Source organism: Melitaea cinxia, chromosome 5 (assembly GCF_905220565.1).
Source record: "Melitaea cinxia chromosome 5, ilMelCinx1.1, whole genome shotgun sequence".
Classification (NCBI taxonomy): Eukaryota; Metazoa; Arthropoda; class Insecta; order Lepidoptera; family Nymphalidae; genus Melitaea; species Melitaea cinxia.
Genome location: NC_059398.1, coordinates 143,372 through 159,551, shown reverse-complemented (window position 1 = coordinate 159,551; position 16,180 = coordinate 143,372). Strand labels below are relative to the sequence as shown.

The window sequence follows — 16,180 nt, the reverse complement described above, 5'->3', positions numbered from 1 at the left end:
GATTCAAGAGGAACGTTTACGGAACGACTAAGCCGATTTTGATGAGATTTTGAGTTTCACTGGAAGTTTGCCGGGAAAACTTTGTGACTCACTGATTTAAACGCGGGCGAAGCCGCGGGCACAGCTAGTAATTATATAAAATGTATTTTGTAGTAAAACTTCTTTGAACACGCTTGAATGTGTGATCGCGCGAGGCGAAAGGAATTCAAGAGGGAGATATAAGTTAGTGAAGATAGAAAGAGTGAGGGTTACGTTTCGTAAGTACACTCTATTTTATTTACACTTTTTTGTACACCGACAAAAAGGATAATGAAAAATGAAACGAAGCAAACAAAAATAATCTGGTTGCATTAGTTGCAATATGCATTATAATTCATTGCACAGTAATGACTGTACAGTTGTATGTTATTTTTGAAACGTTATACGATTCAGCCCGTCACATCCCACCGCTGGACTTAGAGCTCTTTCTCCATGTCTTTGTCCAGGTATATTTAAAAAAAAAAATTAAATGTTATTAATTATAATCACGGTTGGGAGACCAGACATCGTAACCGGAAAGAAATATTTGTAGAATCACAAATATCCATTCCGAGCGGGAATCGAACAGACAAACCGTCGACGTTTGGGCGCGTTCATGGCGAACGCACCACTACAACTGACTCAGTTGAACTGAACGATTGTTGGCTATTTCAGAGTTTTTAGATGATACGGAAAACAAGTTTGATGTTTAGATGTTTTTGTCTCAAAAAATATTTACTTTAATTTTTGTACAATCATAAATAAAAATTTTAATGTTTTTCTACACGTCATGCTCGGTTTCAACTCGTGTTGCTTTTATAGTGAATCAACATCCTACACTTTCAATCAGACGCCATTCGAAACAGAAAAATTTAAACAATTAAATACTTTTACCGATAGCGCGCATGATATTACTTAGGAATTCAATGGAACAGCTAAAGGTTAGCGGTTTGAATAGTAATAGGTATAAATTGTCGGGAGTCATGTGCGCGGGTAGCGTCGCTCAGCCAAGGTCACGAGTAACGAACGAACTCCGCAAGACCTACGCGACCAAATGGGTTATTTTCCTCAACATTCCTTCAAATTATCACAAGGAAACTTGTATAACTGTTGGTATGAAATGACTTATGTGATGATTTGACTAAAACAATAGTATTTCGTGATACAGTTTATTCTCATCAATTTTCATTACTTCGTAACTTTTAATTAAAAAAAATACTTAACACATATAGACACAAACGTATTTTTAGTGCCAAAAGTCAAACTGTCTTTTTAAGTCTGCCAAGAAGAGTTGTTTTTGAAATTTTATTACGCCCGGTTTAATCATTATTAATAGAATTATTTATCGTGTTGTCGCCTCAAACAATTATATATGACCATTCTAAGCTCTTTCGTAGTATTACGGCTGCTTAAAGATTGTCCTTGCGTCGCTCGTCGCCATTGTCATCTGTTTCTCGTATCAGCGACAATTGACCGGAGGATGCCGCCGGCTGACGCTCCGATATCACACTCGTACATTACTGCACCATGACACACGATCGAATGATACGCGCTGTAAGAAATACGACAGAAAAAACAATTTAGTTACCTTTAGTTACCTAGTCGATGATAATTATAGAATTACAATTTGGATCTAACAATGCTTCTAAGTGAATGAAGAAATAAACGTTTACACATGGCTCTTAAATATTATTACGCTTATTTTTTTTTATGTCACTAGGTCGTCAAACAAGCGTACGGCTCACCTGATGGTAAGAGATTACCGTAGCTTATAGACGCCTGCAACACCAGAAGCATCGCAAGCGCGTTGCCGACCCAATCCCCAATCCCCAGGAGCTCTGTTTACCTTACCCACCAACAGGAACACAATACTGCTTAAAAACAGTATTATTAGCTTATATTGAGGATATTTATAAATACGTTATACTTTTGTCCCTAAGTGAAAGCATTCAAACTGATTTTAATTATGTTTTAAAACCCCACAATTATTTCTTTTATCTTTTATTTACCATCACAATTGTGTAACAATCCATTAATTAGTACCTTCGGGCGATGAGCGTAACAAGGTAGCTGGATTGCCGAGGACGGACACGCGGGGACGCCTCGTAGCCAATCACGACCAGCTCTCGTCGAGCTAGTAATACCGTATCTAGTCTTTAAATCATTCCAACATTATAAATCTTACATTTGCTAACATCAAGTCGTATTAACATTAAACACTACATATCAATACTAATATTTTGTTCTTAAAAGATTTAATACATTCCACATAATGTAAATTTAGGTACGCTAATAGGGAATTTGTGCAGTCCTTGTGGGTCTTCCCACCGTACCTCGGAGAGCACGTTAAGCCGTCGGTCCCGGTTGTTATCATGTACACCTGGGGGGGGTAAAGTTATTCGCGTCCGTAGGTACTACCTAACCACTTGCCCCTACACGTGCCCCCTGGGTGGTGCTAAATGAATAACAAGTCGAGAGTGCCTGCGCAAGCAACTTGGGCAGTGCCGGCGCGGGCACTCCCGTAACACACTCACACACACATAATATACTCACCTAGAACACCACATTTACACTACACAGTTACACTCCCACAGGCCCCCACACGCGCAAGTGCGTACATACTAAACATGCACCCATACACCTCCTACACACAATAGACACTCACAACAAGGTTTTAACATAACACTTCTGCAGGGATGGTGTGGTCAAGTTCCTGCGGACCTTCCGTCGCAACAATAAGCGAGGGTTGGCCCCAATTGACCACCCACGTGTTTGTGCCGTGCGCGGGGACCCGTAAGGGGGGATGAAGGAATCCTGGTGGCTGAGCCGAAAGAGCGTCGGCTGTTGTACGTCTCCAAGGCAACACTCCACTTTGGTCTGGATTTCTCCTGACACGGGAGGCCGGAGGCTAGCCACCTTCGGTCAATCGGCTGCGACGTCCCGTCAGAGGGCCGTCAGGCGAGAGCTCTGTCCCGTCGGGGGTGGACGACGGGTGGGACGGTGAAGATCATCTCGCCCAGCTCGGCCTGCTTCCTAGCGGGGTGGGGCTCTATATCCTGAGGTGACTTCTGGCGCTAACAGCGTCCCCACTTGAGGGCTCCAAGGAGGGTGGAAGCACTCTCAGGATGAACTTTATACTACCACTCATGGCTAATAATAAAAACAAAAACAAAAAACACAACACCAAGGCCGCACCGGGGGCGAACAACCCTACTGGAGCGCCTACCACCAACCAACCGGCTGCACCTCAGGCTCATAACCTGAGTGTTGCGCCAACAATCGAACCGGCTGCACCTCGGGCTCACAACCTGAGTGCTGCGCCAACCCAGCTACTGGCTGCACCTCAGGTGCAGCACCTGAGTGAGGCTAGTACAAGTACTATTGACCTCACTTCTCTGAAGGCAGCAATGCCGACAGCCACCCAACCCTGGCAGGACGAGTCTTGCTGGAACTTGGTGACTGTTAAGAGAAGAGAGGTCAAAAAACGTGACCAGGTGTCGGCTCGCAAGGGGAAGCGGGCTGTAGTCCGTGCGGAGGCGCGGCGAATGCGACGCCCGACTGATGACGGGAGTAGGCCGCTTGAAGCTGCCGAAGGGAACGAAAGGACCCACGCTGCCCCTGTCAGTGTTGCGCTGGTCCCTGGCGAAGCCGGGTCAGCTGCACCTGTGGGGGCACCCTCGGAGGTTGTGGCAACTGCTGCTGCCTGCGCCTCTAAAACCAAACGAGCCAGACGCCGAAACAAGAACGCGACGAAGGTGAGCCACGGGGAGCATCCAAGTCGGTCGAAACCCGCGAAGCGGGACCGACCGGATGACTCCTTCACCCTCCAGGGTAGTGGCAAGCGTCGCAAGCCTACCCATACCATCGGCTCCATCAAATACGCTGACGCGTTAAAGTCTAACGACTACTGCGTCGCGATTATGATGGAACCCTACCACGACCTCTCCAAAGAGCAGGCTGAGGCAATTGAGAGGCAGTTGCAGGGGGTGATGGACGAGGAAATATTCTCGCCCACCACTTCCGCAACACCCGTCGCTGCACCGCAGTTTAGGGGGAAAGCCTTCCATAGTGAGGGCACCCTTAAGATGTGGTGCAGGGACGATTTCGCCCTTTAATGGCTTCGCCGCTCCATAGGGAGGATTTCGTCACCACGCGCGGGAACCAGACTGGTTGTAAGAAAGCAGTCTGAGATCCCGCGGCGCGTCAAAGTAGGGCTGTTGATCCCGCAGGTGGAACCGGAGGATACTCTGGATAAGATCCACCTGCGGATCATGTGCCAGAACCCGCAATTCCGCGTCTCCAACTGGGCGCTTTACAATGCGGTGCCAACGGAGGAGAAGGCGACGATGTATCTTCTCCTTGGCATCCCGGAGGATGACGCGGAAAAGCTGAGGGAAGGCGAGCGTAGAATTTACTACAAGTTTGGTAATATCTACGCTCGCTTCCACGATGACCGCACTACTGCACTGCCGAATCTCGGTGCGGACGAGAAGGTCCCTAGTGACCTAGGCAGTGCGAATAACAATATGGTGGAGGGACAGCCGGGCTCCAGTAAGGAGCCTGTCGTCGACACCGGCTCGTCTGAAGTGGGTCCCCAATTTGATCTGGGTGATCTTTCCAAGGATGAGCCAGGTGATCTTGACGACGCCATCCTATCTAGCGATGATGGCGCTGCCAGCTCCACCTAGAAACCAACTAAAAATCACCCAAATTAACCTCCAGCATAGCCAGACTGCGACGGCTAACCTACGCAGATTGCTGGAGGGAAAAACGAAGACCGTGGCCCCGATCCAGGAGCCGTGGATCAGGAACGGGAGAATCTGCGGTCTAAACAACATTGGAGGTAAGTTACTACTAAATAATAACGTATACCACCCACGCACTTGTATCTATGCACACAGGGACGTGAACATCACCTTAATAACCGAGTTCTGCAGCAGAGATCTTACAACCGTTAGGCTCCAAAAGGAACCCTCTTCGGGCCTGCCTGATGTGGTGATGGCATCCGCCTACTTGCCGGGCGATGCTGACATCCCCACTCCGGAGCTGGCCGCGCTTGCTGAGTACTGCGAGCGCCAGGGTCTGGAGCTCATCATATCCGCTGACTCCAATGCGCACCATGCGCTATGGGGCAGCAAGGACAACAACCAGCGAGGTGAGGATTTTGTTTCTTTTTTACTCGCAACTAAGCTTAATGTTATTAATAGAGGATCGGAACCAACCTTTGTAACTTCGAGATCCCAAACCATCATTGATCTAACTCTGGCGACAGAGCATGTGTCCGAATATATTTCAGATTGGCATGTGTCTGACGACGTGTCGTGCTCTGATCACCGGTGGATCAAATACAACCTAGAAGTCACGCTGACGTCACCTACACCCCGCCGTAACCCTCGGAAGATGGACCGCGGCAGGTATGAGCTTCTGACAGCGGAGAAACTCAAAGGTGTCGAACTACCCGATAACCATGAAGGCACGGAGGACATTGATAATCATATCAACCAGATAACTGACTGCCTAATCACCAGCTTCGAACAAACATGCCCACTTTCATCACCGCGCTCTAGCGCGGCAGCTTTGCAAAGGGCACTGGTGGGGACCGGAGCTCGAAAAGCTACGACGCAGGGTGAGGAAGTTGTTCAACAGAGCAAAGAATACTCGTCTAGAACACCACTGGGATGCCTACAAGCAGGCCCAATATCACTGCAAAAGGCGCATCAGAATAAGGAAGAAGGAGTGCTGGAGGCGCTTTTGTACCAACATAGAAACGAACAATCAGGCGAACAGAGTTAAGAATATATTGTGCAGCGAACCGGTGCACAACCTGGGTAACCTGAAAAAACCGGATGGAACATACACCAAAACGGATCTGGAAACTTCAGAACTGTTAATAACTACACACTTCCCAGGATGCCAAATCGAACGAATTGCGGCATGGGAGCAAGAGCCAAAGAAGACACCTGTAATGGTGGACTGGATCACCGCCAAGAAAATTGTCACACATGACAAAGTAATATGGGCCATCAACAGTTTCTTACCATTCAAGTCGGCAGGACTGGATAAGGTGTTTCCAGGTCTGCTAAGATGGAGTGATAGGAAACTTATCGACCACCTTGTCTCCATATATAGGAGTTGTTTAGCCTATTGCTACACTCCAAAGTTATGGAGGGAAGTTAAGGTAGTCTTCATACCTAAACCCGGCAAAGGAGACTACTCACAACCAAAATCATTCAGACCTATTAGCCTTACCTCCTTTCTATTGAAAGTTTTGGAAAGGCTAATAGATCGGGAGCTGAGGAGCACAACTCTGGTTGAGCAACCCCTGAATCCCAACCAACATGCCTACTCAATGGGCAAATCAACGGACTCTGCCCTACATAAGGTTATATCCTATATAGAGGGCAATCTCCATCACAAAATATCAACCCTAGGCGCCTTTATTGATATTGAAGGGGCCTTTGATAAAACTAAGTTCACCAGCATAAGCCGTGCCCTGACCAAGCATGGAGTCAATAACACGATTGCCGGGTGGATTGACAGCATGCTGAAGTACAGGGCCATCCAATTCACTGTGAATGAAATAACTAGAGGCGTTGTAGCGAGGGGGTGTCCGCAGGGGGGGGTCCTTTCCCCACTTCTGTGGAACATAGTGATCGACGAACTGATCACCTTGCTCAACGACCGCAGATTTCTCACAGTGGGCTATGCAGACGACTTAACTGTACTCATCAGTGGGCCATCTGAGAGGACAGTCTGCGACCAAATGAGGGCCGCATTAAAAGTCGTTGAACAGTGGTGTACGGACCACGAACTAACAGTGAACCCCGCAAAGACGGAACTTGTGATGTTCACAAATAAACGGAATTTAGAGAACCTTAAACTCCCTAAATTATTTGGCACCAGTCTTGCCCTAACCAAGGAGGTCAAATATCTTGGAGTAATCCTAGATAGTAAGCTTCTTTGGAACAGGCATTTAGACTCAAAAATCAACAAAGCCAGCATAATCCTCTGCCAATGCAAAAGGCTCCTCGGCAAAAGCTGGGGCATATCACCTAAAATTACTCTATGGCTTTACAAAACTATTGTCAGGCCTATAATCACCTACGGTGCGGTTATCTGGTGGCAGAGAACAGAACTTACAACCGTTAAAAACAAACTCCAGCGGTTTCAGAGAATAGCATGCTCTGCAATCACTGGCTGTATGCGTACCGCCCCCACAGCAGCTCTTGAGGTTATGCTTGACCTGGCGCCGCTTGACTTGTTCATACAACAGGAGGCGGCTATGTCAGCTATCAGGCTGAAACACTTGGGCCTGTGGTGCAACCAGGAGGGTCCACACAATAGACTTTGGAGCAACCTTGTGAGCTATGAGCCACTACTTGCTGCTCCTTGTGATAGGATTCCCAAACAACATATTTTCGAAAGAAAGTACCATATACAACCGTTTGAGTCTGAAAGAGACCAATCCGGCATACGCGAGGTCCGCATCTACACGGATGGCTCCAAAATGGGGTCTGGCACCGGTGCCGGAGTGTACTCACAAGACCTCAATATCAACTTATCACTAACGCTGGGCCAACACAGCTCCATCTTTCAATGTGAGTGTGTTGCGATAACCCATGCAGCCACCGCCGTCCTGTCAAAAGGCATTAGGGATTGCAATATCCGTATTCTGTCGGACAGCATGGCTGTACTTAAAGCACTAGAGAGCAATTCGACTAACTCTAGTCTTATATACGAATGTCATCAAACCCTGGAAGTATTAGCCTCACATAATGAGGTAATCCTCCAGTGGATAAAAGGACATAGTGGATCGCGCGGAAACGATGCTGCCGACGAGCTTGCAAGACAGGGGTCCAATACAAAGGTTGCCGGCCCAACCATCCTGTTGCCGCTACCATTTGGACAACTGCGCTCGTGGGTAAGGCAACGTACACGTGCAAATCACAATGCCCTTTGGGCAAACCAAACCGGCTGTAGACAGTCCAAATTGGTACTCACGGAAGTATCACCGCACCTAGCGTGCCGACTGCTCAGTCTCAACCGCCTGGACATCAGAATAGTTGTTGGCACGATTACCGGCCATATGGCACTCAATCACCAACTATTCATCATGAATGCAACAGACAGCCCTCTTTGCAGGGGCTGTCTGGCTGCTGAAGAAACAGCCGCCCACGTAATCCTGGAATGCGAGGGAGTGGCCGCACACCGGGCTACTATCCTTAAGGAAATAAGGACGCTCCGAGAAGCCTGTGAACGCCCCAGGAGGCTTCTGAGCTTCTGGAAGGAGCTGGGCTGGCTAAACTAGTCGGCCCACTTTTCACGCATAATGGACCACCTTTGCGTCTAAATGCGGAAAACCGAGCCCACTACAATACAATACAATACATGTACACCTGGTAGCGATCGTTACTCATAGTAGGGAATATATTCGCCAACCTACATTGGAGCAATGTGGCAGATTATGATCTCTGATTCTTCTCTTACAAGGGAAAAAGAGGCCTATACCCAGCAGTGAGATATTACAGGCTGTAGCGTAAGCGTAATAGGGATTAAGAGACACACAAGTGAAAATTATATGAAAACTAAATGATATAATGTTTATTTATAATATAAAATATATAAACCACAAAATCGGAAAATACAAGTAAGTACCAAGTACAATGTTTTAGAGAAATTAGATGTAATCGGAACCGTTAATTACATAATTATGTAGGTAGGTACCGACAGAACCAAGGATTTCAAAACGTTGTTCAGCTTCATAATTGAGTAGTAAGCCTTGTTTTAGTCTAGGAACATGTTTTAAAACATTTGCACTTTTGTATTGTGGCAATACAGTGCATTTAAAGGACGCCGATGTAATTGCATATAACCTGCGCCCGGCGCCCGCCGCTGTCGACGCTCACCGACTGCTATTAATACAATATTTCACCTTTATCTACTTGATTTGTTATTTGAACCACGTAACGTTCTCTCACTTAAGTTATTTAAATACTCATTTACTCCTTAGTTTAAATGTTTCAACACTAAATTGTCTAATATTAGGTAATAATAGGTATCTAAGGTTAATGCAATAGATAATGATTAACACGAACATACAAAGTTTATTGCGTTTCTTATATATGAAACGAAAATGACTACGTTTCCTTTTTATTATGTGATTATTTCTCTTCATTTCTTTGATTTCTTTTGTTTTAATCTTTTGTTGTAGTTAATTTAATTGTATAACACTGTCTTAAGTTCTTGCCATGTGTATGTTATTTATGTATGTCATTAGTGTATGTTAGTCAAGCTTAATGGAGTTATCACCTATGATTAAAGTTACACCCAGACTCTACCGTTATTGTATATGTACTTGAAATATGGTGTATACTTTGTTGGTTTTCTATAAATAAATAAATTAGTATTTATTGAAATTGGAATAGCTTAAAAATATTCAATGACTAATAGTTAAACAAGCATTACAATCGTTATAGAGTGTTATGTAAAGGTAAATAAACAGAACGATAGATAAACAGAGTGCGGAGAGTTCACGCCTCTGTACCGGTTGGCTGTGATCTCTAGCAAGCCTCACTGCTAATCAAAAGTAGGTACATAGTAATGTATGCAAACAATTTTAGTTTGCGTGAAGTTGTGTTGTCATTGCGCATGTTTACCCACAGAGTGGTGTTATTTTGCACCATATTACTAACACGTGCTTTAATGACACAGCATAGAGCAAAATAACTATGTACACATTACACCAAAATAAAATATTTAGATTACAAATGAAGATTATACGATTTTATTGGTTTCTAGGACAAGAATCATGTCTGGACATTATTTTGAATGTATTAAGCTGTTTTAATCAAACTACCTGTCGTATATTATAACTAGCTGTGCCCGCGACTTCGTCCGCGTGGATATAAAAAAAAAAATATTATTCAGTATTACGCAGAATTATAAAAGAAATTTTCTAAAATAAAAGTGGCTTAAGTTAGTCCTTATAATATACGCTATCTGCCAGTGAAAGTCGCGTCAAAATCGGTCCAGCCGTTTCAAAGATTAGACGGAACAAACAGACAGACAGACAGACAAAAATTGTAAAAATGCTATTTTGGTATATGTTCCGTGTATACATATCATAGCGGTTATTTTAATGTTACAAACAGACACTCCAATTTAATTTATTTGTATAGATTTACAAATGAAACTGTACTCTTTAAAAGTGAATTTGGCAAAAAACTAAGTTTACTTTAAAGTAACCGAAGCCATACACAAGTCGCTGAATACATTTTTAATTGCAGTCAATCGTTACTTATTCTGGGCGTCATTAAGCCCCATGTGCACAATACCTGTCGCGTCTCACCGCCGCGGCCGCTGCCCGCCGCAGTCAATCAGAAGTGGCACGCGGTCAATTACTTTAGTTCAAATTCCGATGAGCTTGCATAACGGTCGAGATTTCCTCAGTGAAAACCCGCTGTGGAGTATGTTATCAGGTAACGATGACTTTCGGAAGACCTTTTAAATGAATAATGAAACATTTCCTGACCAAACTTTAATAAAAAACCAGTATGCAAGCGTTTTACTAAAAGCCTACTCTCCGTATAGTAAACATTTCCTACGAAAATTTAGTCTCTTTCAGTTCCATACTTCGATTTGATAGTGTTCAAACAATTTGCCTCTAGTTTAGCTTTACATACACATCGGTCAAATACGCTCACACGTGACTACCCCGTGATAAAGTCAGAATCAACTCCTCACACTCAGCAGCCCCCACTATGATAATCTCCAGTGTCGGAGGTCCGGAAACACACAATAGACCAGCACAAATGCCCAGATCACGACTAAGATCTATATGGCCAATACAAATGTTTGCTACGTGTGGGGATCGAACCCGCCATCGCCAACGCAGCAGCCACAAACCAGTGCTGTGACCGTTACGCCAACACGTCGTCAAAATACTAAATAAAATAACTAGCCATATTTTTTTCCCTTTGATAAAAAAATATACTAAATTGTATTTCTGACATTGTGATATTGACAAGCCAAAGCTAGTTGTACTACTAAATGTCAATGTACGATGTCCTTTTATAAATTCAAGCTTTGATAAAAATAAAACCATAATAGGTGTGGCCGCATCTTACTACTGTTATCAATGCAAAATTTTGGATGGATGTCTGTTACTCAATCATAACAAAACAATTGAATCTCTCGCGGAGGATTTAAATGAAAATTGGTACAGGAACATTGTCAACAATTTGACGTTAATCTGGAATAGCAGAATGCTTTTCATCCTCAGAATATGTTCAATTTCCGTGGTAGAGACTTCCACGCGATTGAAGTAGCAAGAAACGGCTAGTGTAGTAATAGTTACGGGGTCATTCAACATCAAAGCAGCTCACAGAGGTAGGTCGTTAACGCAACAGGCGGCGCTCAGACCGCAGCACGTGAACCCGCGACCGCTCCGCGTACCGACACTACACGAAATTCACGACTCACGTTATTGTGTAGTCCATACGTGAAACTCACACCGACCAAACTATTAAGAAGTCAACAATTTCGTTAGGAAGTACCTTTTGAACATTACCTTAGATTCCGGACCTAAGGAGTGCTTTTGGAAACTATTAGGTATTGAAATTTCGCTTATTGTCAGTCTGCCTCATTCGTTTGGCAGTATCAGCAAGTTATTCAGATCTATTGAGTAGTAATAGATTAACACTTTATTACTACTCGTATATTTTTGTGCTGTAGACACCAGGGACGGGTTTATTTGATGCATTAAGCTCAATAACAAATGCGAATAGGTAGTTATACATCAGCAGAACCGTTGGTGGCGGAGTTCGAATTGCATTTGGTCTCTTTAGGGTTTTTAGTTTGGCCTTCATTATATTCAAATCAAATCAAATTAGTTTATTCAAATAGGCACTACTCAACAACACTACTCAAACGCACTTTCGAATCGACACAAGTAAAAAAATTTGAAAGTGATAAAATTTATGTCACCTTTGTGTTGGTGTGCAAAAAAGTGTAAATAAATAAATAAATAAATAAGTATTTATTATTTTTAAAATTGAAGCTACCGCCGATTCGGGACGCAATTTCTGCAGAGAAGAATTGGCAAGAAACTCCGCAGTTAGTCTTTCAAGAGTAATAAACTGTGTATGAAAGCAAAGGATGCCTTCAATTAAGATGATATACCTACTTACTTAGAACATGTAACACACAGTTGCAGCCCATATATGTGTTATATGTTATAAGTTTTGAATAATATAACTCGATGTTCGCAATCAGAAACAAACAAACACTTCCCGCAGAAGTAAATTTATCAAAGCTGAACAACTGTAAAATGATCCCGCGCTCATATTCTCATTGTACTAATGAATTATCACTCCATAAATTTTAATATCCAATATGACTATGAACGTAAATCAACCGCGTGCGTCAGAACTTTAGTTGGTATCGATGAAATATATCTTCAGTAAATAAGACGGAAGTAACACAGAGCTGATGGCAGTTTAGTTGTGGCAATCGTCGGGCAGCCTTTCCAGCCTCAATGGTGACACGCAGCGCGATGACCTAGCGGCGATCCAGTCGACACCTTGTGGGAAAATGCCTGAACACCAACTGGACGTACACACCGAAAATACACACATACACACTCTAGGCAAGTTATCTAGCTACCACACTACTGATTAAATGCGTTCTTCCATGTACGACTCTCATGAAATTAATTGCTTATTTTCCAAATTTAAATTAAGTAAAACATATGAAAAGCAGGCACGAAATTATATTGTTGGGTGGAACTGTTTTTTTTTTATGTCGGAATTTTTGCTTATGTTAAAATAAATAACTACCTTATAAAGATTGTGTATATAAAATTAATTTAATAGGACGTATGTAATGATAGAGTGTAAGACTTGCGTGTTCAAATTGATTGTACGTGTCATAAGCGTTGCAAATACGTCGGTTGGCGAAATCGGACAGACCGCGGAGCAGGTTCGAGACGAAGAGCGAGCTGGAGCCGAGGATGATAACGGGACCGTTGACCGCCGCGCGTGTGGAGCGGCGTGTCACCAGGAGCAGCGCGCATACGAACGTCCGACATAACGAACAGTTTAAAACCCTTCAAATAACAAAGTAACTAACTATTTCAAAGAGACGCCTACAATAACAATGAAACCAGTTAAGTAACATTACGTTCCTAATCAAATATAATAACCTTAGCTTCCAAATAGTTCGCGTTCCATTTGAGATATAAAAATGTGTCGATAGAAATCGTGCATAGGTCGCGTATGAGCTAGATGTAAATATATATAAGAGTTTATCGCGCCCATGGCCGCGGCGGGGTCGCCGACCGCCGCCGAATGGAAGCGACGCGACACTTGGACATGCGCCGGCCAGCTCCTGGACCCTGGCGATAATAACATTCGTTATACCACTTCATTACGAGCGCCAGTCGCTGTGCATTACCCACTCGCCTCTGCAACATTTCATCACAATTTATTGATAACATTTAATCGCCCACTTAACACCAGCATTAATACTTTTCCTGTCCCTGCCACTGATCAGTAAAAGATAACAATTTGTGCCATTAATTTGAAAACCAATCTATATAATACAGCATTATATTACACACACGATATCCAGTTGTTGATACGCTATTGTACAGCTTAGCACAAGTTTAACTTGTCATTATTGTACACGCCGATACTCCATCAGGGGCAGGTGTGAAGGGTTTCTGCAGTAAATATTCCGATAGCATCGGCGCTCATCTAAGTGCTAACAGAAACGGAATACAATTAAATCAATCATGAGAGACGGTGTGGCGGCGTGTGTGTGCGTGGGCCCGACCGGTTCGGAATCAGTTACCGCGCAGCTCTTACAGCCGTCAGCGAGCGGGTTCCAGCGGAAACGGACCAGAGCGAGGAGCCAAACTAATTGCTGATTATCATACGACGACGGTTTATCGTAATTACAATTGAGGAGAAACTCTATACGCCAATGATTTACGTGATCCCGATGCGTATCTACTCGATGAACGAGCACTACACGTGTTTCGTAGATGACAACGACTACTTAACCAAACTCACGAAGCAGTTATTATGTGAGCAACAAAATAATTTCATTCATAAATATGATCGTAAAACGATTTTATTTCTAGAAGAGCTGTTAAATTATTATCTTAAAATTACAGTGGCACTTATCCAAAAACTGTTATCGAGCGATAAGCGAACAATTTCACTATCGATAAGAGCGTAAACCGCGATACGAGCGCGTCGGCTGCCGCTTGCCCTACGGCTACCGGCGATTGATTGCTCATATCGATTGTAGAAATTGAATTACACAACGTTGTTAAATATCTGATTGAATTAATAAAAATTAAGTAAAGTATCGACCTGCAAAACATAACAATTGGATTATTATCACTTCGTGGAAAATCTATTTCTAAGTAATTGGATGTATTTATGTTTTCAATAGGCAGGTACACAAAGTAAAGGTAGAGAGTATTTTTAAAGTTATTCTTCTATTTGCGCGTTAGGGAAAAATTATGAGAGTAAATTTTTACGATGCGCGCGCACATCGTCACAAAAAACCGACACCCTGAAGTTAGCTAGTCAACGAAGAAGAAGTTAGCAACGTGAAGTTAGCTAGCCAATGAAGTGTAAATTCATGCGTGCGTACATAAGCACACACTCTTTTTTTAATAAAGAAAAATAATTAAGATTCTTTCGGTCCAGCCGCGAACCACATCGAAATACTTCTAACTGGTCAGTGAAGAAGCAGTTTCAAAATAGACGCTGTTTTAAACTTAAAGCTTTATACTCGTACCTACAATGGTCCTTCGTAAGATTATACTTTACTCGTATTTGAGTTATAAATAACAATGAATAAATTGTCGTTATGTAATTATCTTTAATGAAATGTCGATTTATATTATTTTATTCAACATAGACATATTTTGCTAAGCGGAAACTATTGTAAAATATTCGAATTTCAAGCTTCTAATTTCATTTCTAATAAGTATAGGTTTATGACAGACATATGTGACGTAATACAAGATGGCAAGCAGGCAGAGACGGGAACTAAGGGTAATGTTAACAGCTTTCTGGGAGCGAGCTCGACAGCTGCGCGCGCGACCTTTACGATGTGGACCTTGGCGCGCCTCACGGCCGACACACCCAGGCCTACGATACTCCTAAAAGCCAAGTTGTATTACTTGTCGATGTAGTTGAAGTTTATTTTTGGGTTGTAATATTGCTTGTCTGTAGAAGTGGTCGGTTACATTTTAAATTAAATATGAATAACTTGGTCAACTATTTTCCTAAAAAGTGACCACAGTAACTCGTTTGGATATCAAGATGCTACCTTTCATAAGATATCCGATTCCAAGAAGCAATGTCGAATAGCTCAGTGAGTCAATTAGCCTCCAGAATGAGCATCGCTTACCATAATTATGCATTTAATCCTAGAATTTGATCACATACAGTTTATCAATGTATAAGATACGAAGAACTTGTTGATAGCTATATCACCGGTGGATAGCATCAAGGCGGGCGACGCGCGGGTTTTACTAATGTCCGCGGCGACCCGGACCTCGGGGCACTCGGGGAATCTCATGACTCCCACTCGCCACGTATTTCACAGATAAGGTTTTTTCATATTTTAAAATTACTAATGATCTTCAGAATGAGCCAAAAAATGTATTAACAAAGTTCCCTCTAGTTAATTATAGTACGACATTACTTATTTAGGTACACGGTATGGTAGGTCGGTACATGGTATTTTCTCAAAAACTATTAAAACCAATTTCCAAATGGAATTTAATTATTAGCCTTTAATTTATAGAAGATGTAAATAAAGGTACCAAGTACATGAATAAATTCGACGTGTAATTTATTTTATCAATAAACTGACTCTGACAGATAACTCCCTTAATAAAGTCGGCTGGTGTAGTGATGTATTATTAAAGCGTCCACGAGGGCGACGCTAACTTAATTTGGCACCGCGTCTGTTGACTGTCAATACATGTATCATTACTGCGGTCCGCGGGCCGGCGTGTCGTATCGCTGAATCAACAGTTGTCACCCCACCGCCCCGCACGCCGCCGCACCCGTCTGGAACATTGCCCTTTTAGTATCATTCCACTTACAATTAGATTCTGAAAAAAATATCACGTACA

General features: G+C 43.1%; 1 protein-coding gene across 2 annotated transcripts in view; it reads right to left on the bottom strand.

The window, feature by feature from the left end:
* Window positions 1–1,173: 1,173 nt before the first annotated feature.
* Window positions 1,174–16,180, bottom strand: part of LOC123653380 — a 32,582-nt gene continuing 17,575 nt past the window's right edge. The window contains exons 2-3 of one of the 2 annotated variants that reach the window (XR_006743082.1): window positions 2,062–2,152; window positions 1,174–1,570 (exon numbers count right to left, since the gene is read on the bottom strand). Coding sequence is in view for 1 of the 2 variants with exons in the window: in XM_045589370.1 (XP_045445326.1) it covers window positions 1,523–1,570; window positions 2,062–2,172 (159 nt within the window). In the remaining variant the exon portion in view is untranslated. Of the gene's footprint in view, window positions 1,571–2,061; window positions 2,173–16,180 lie in introns of both variants that reach the window. The other variant, XM_045589370.1, reaches the window with a different exon arrangement.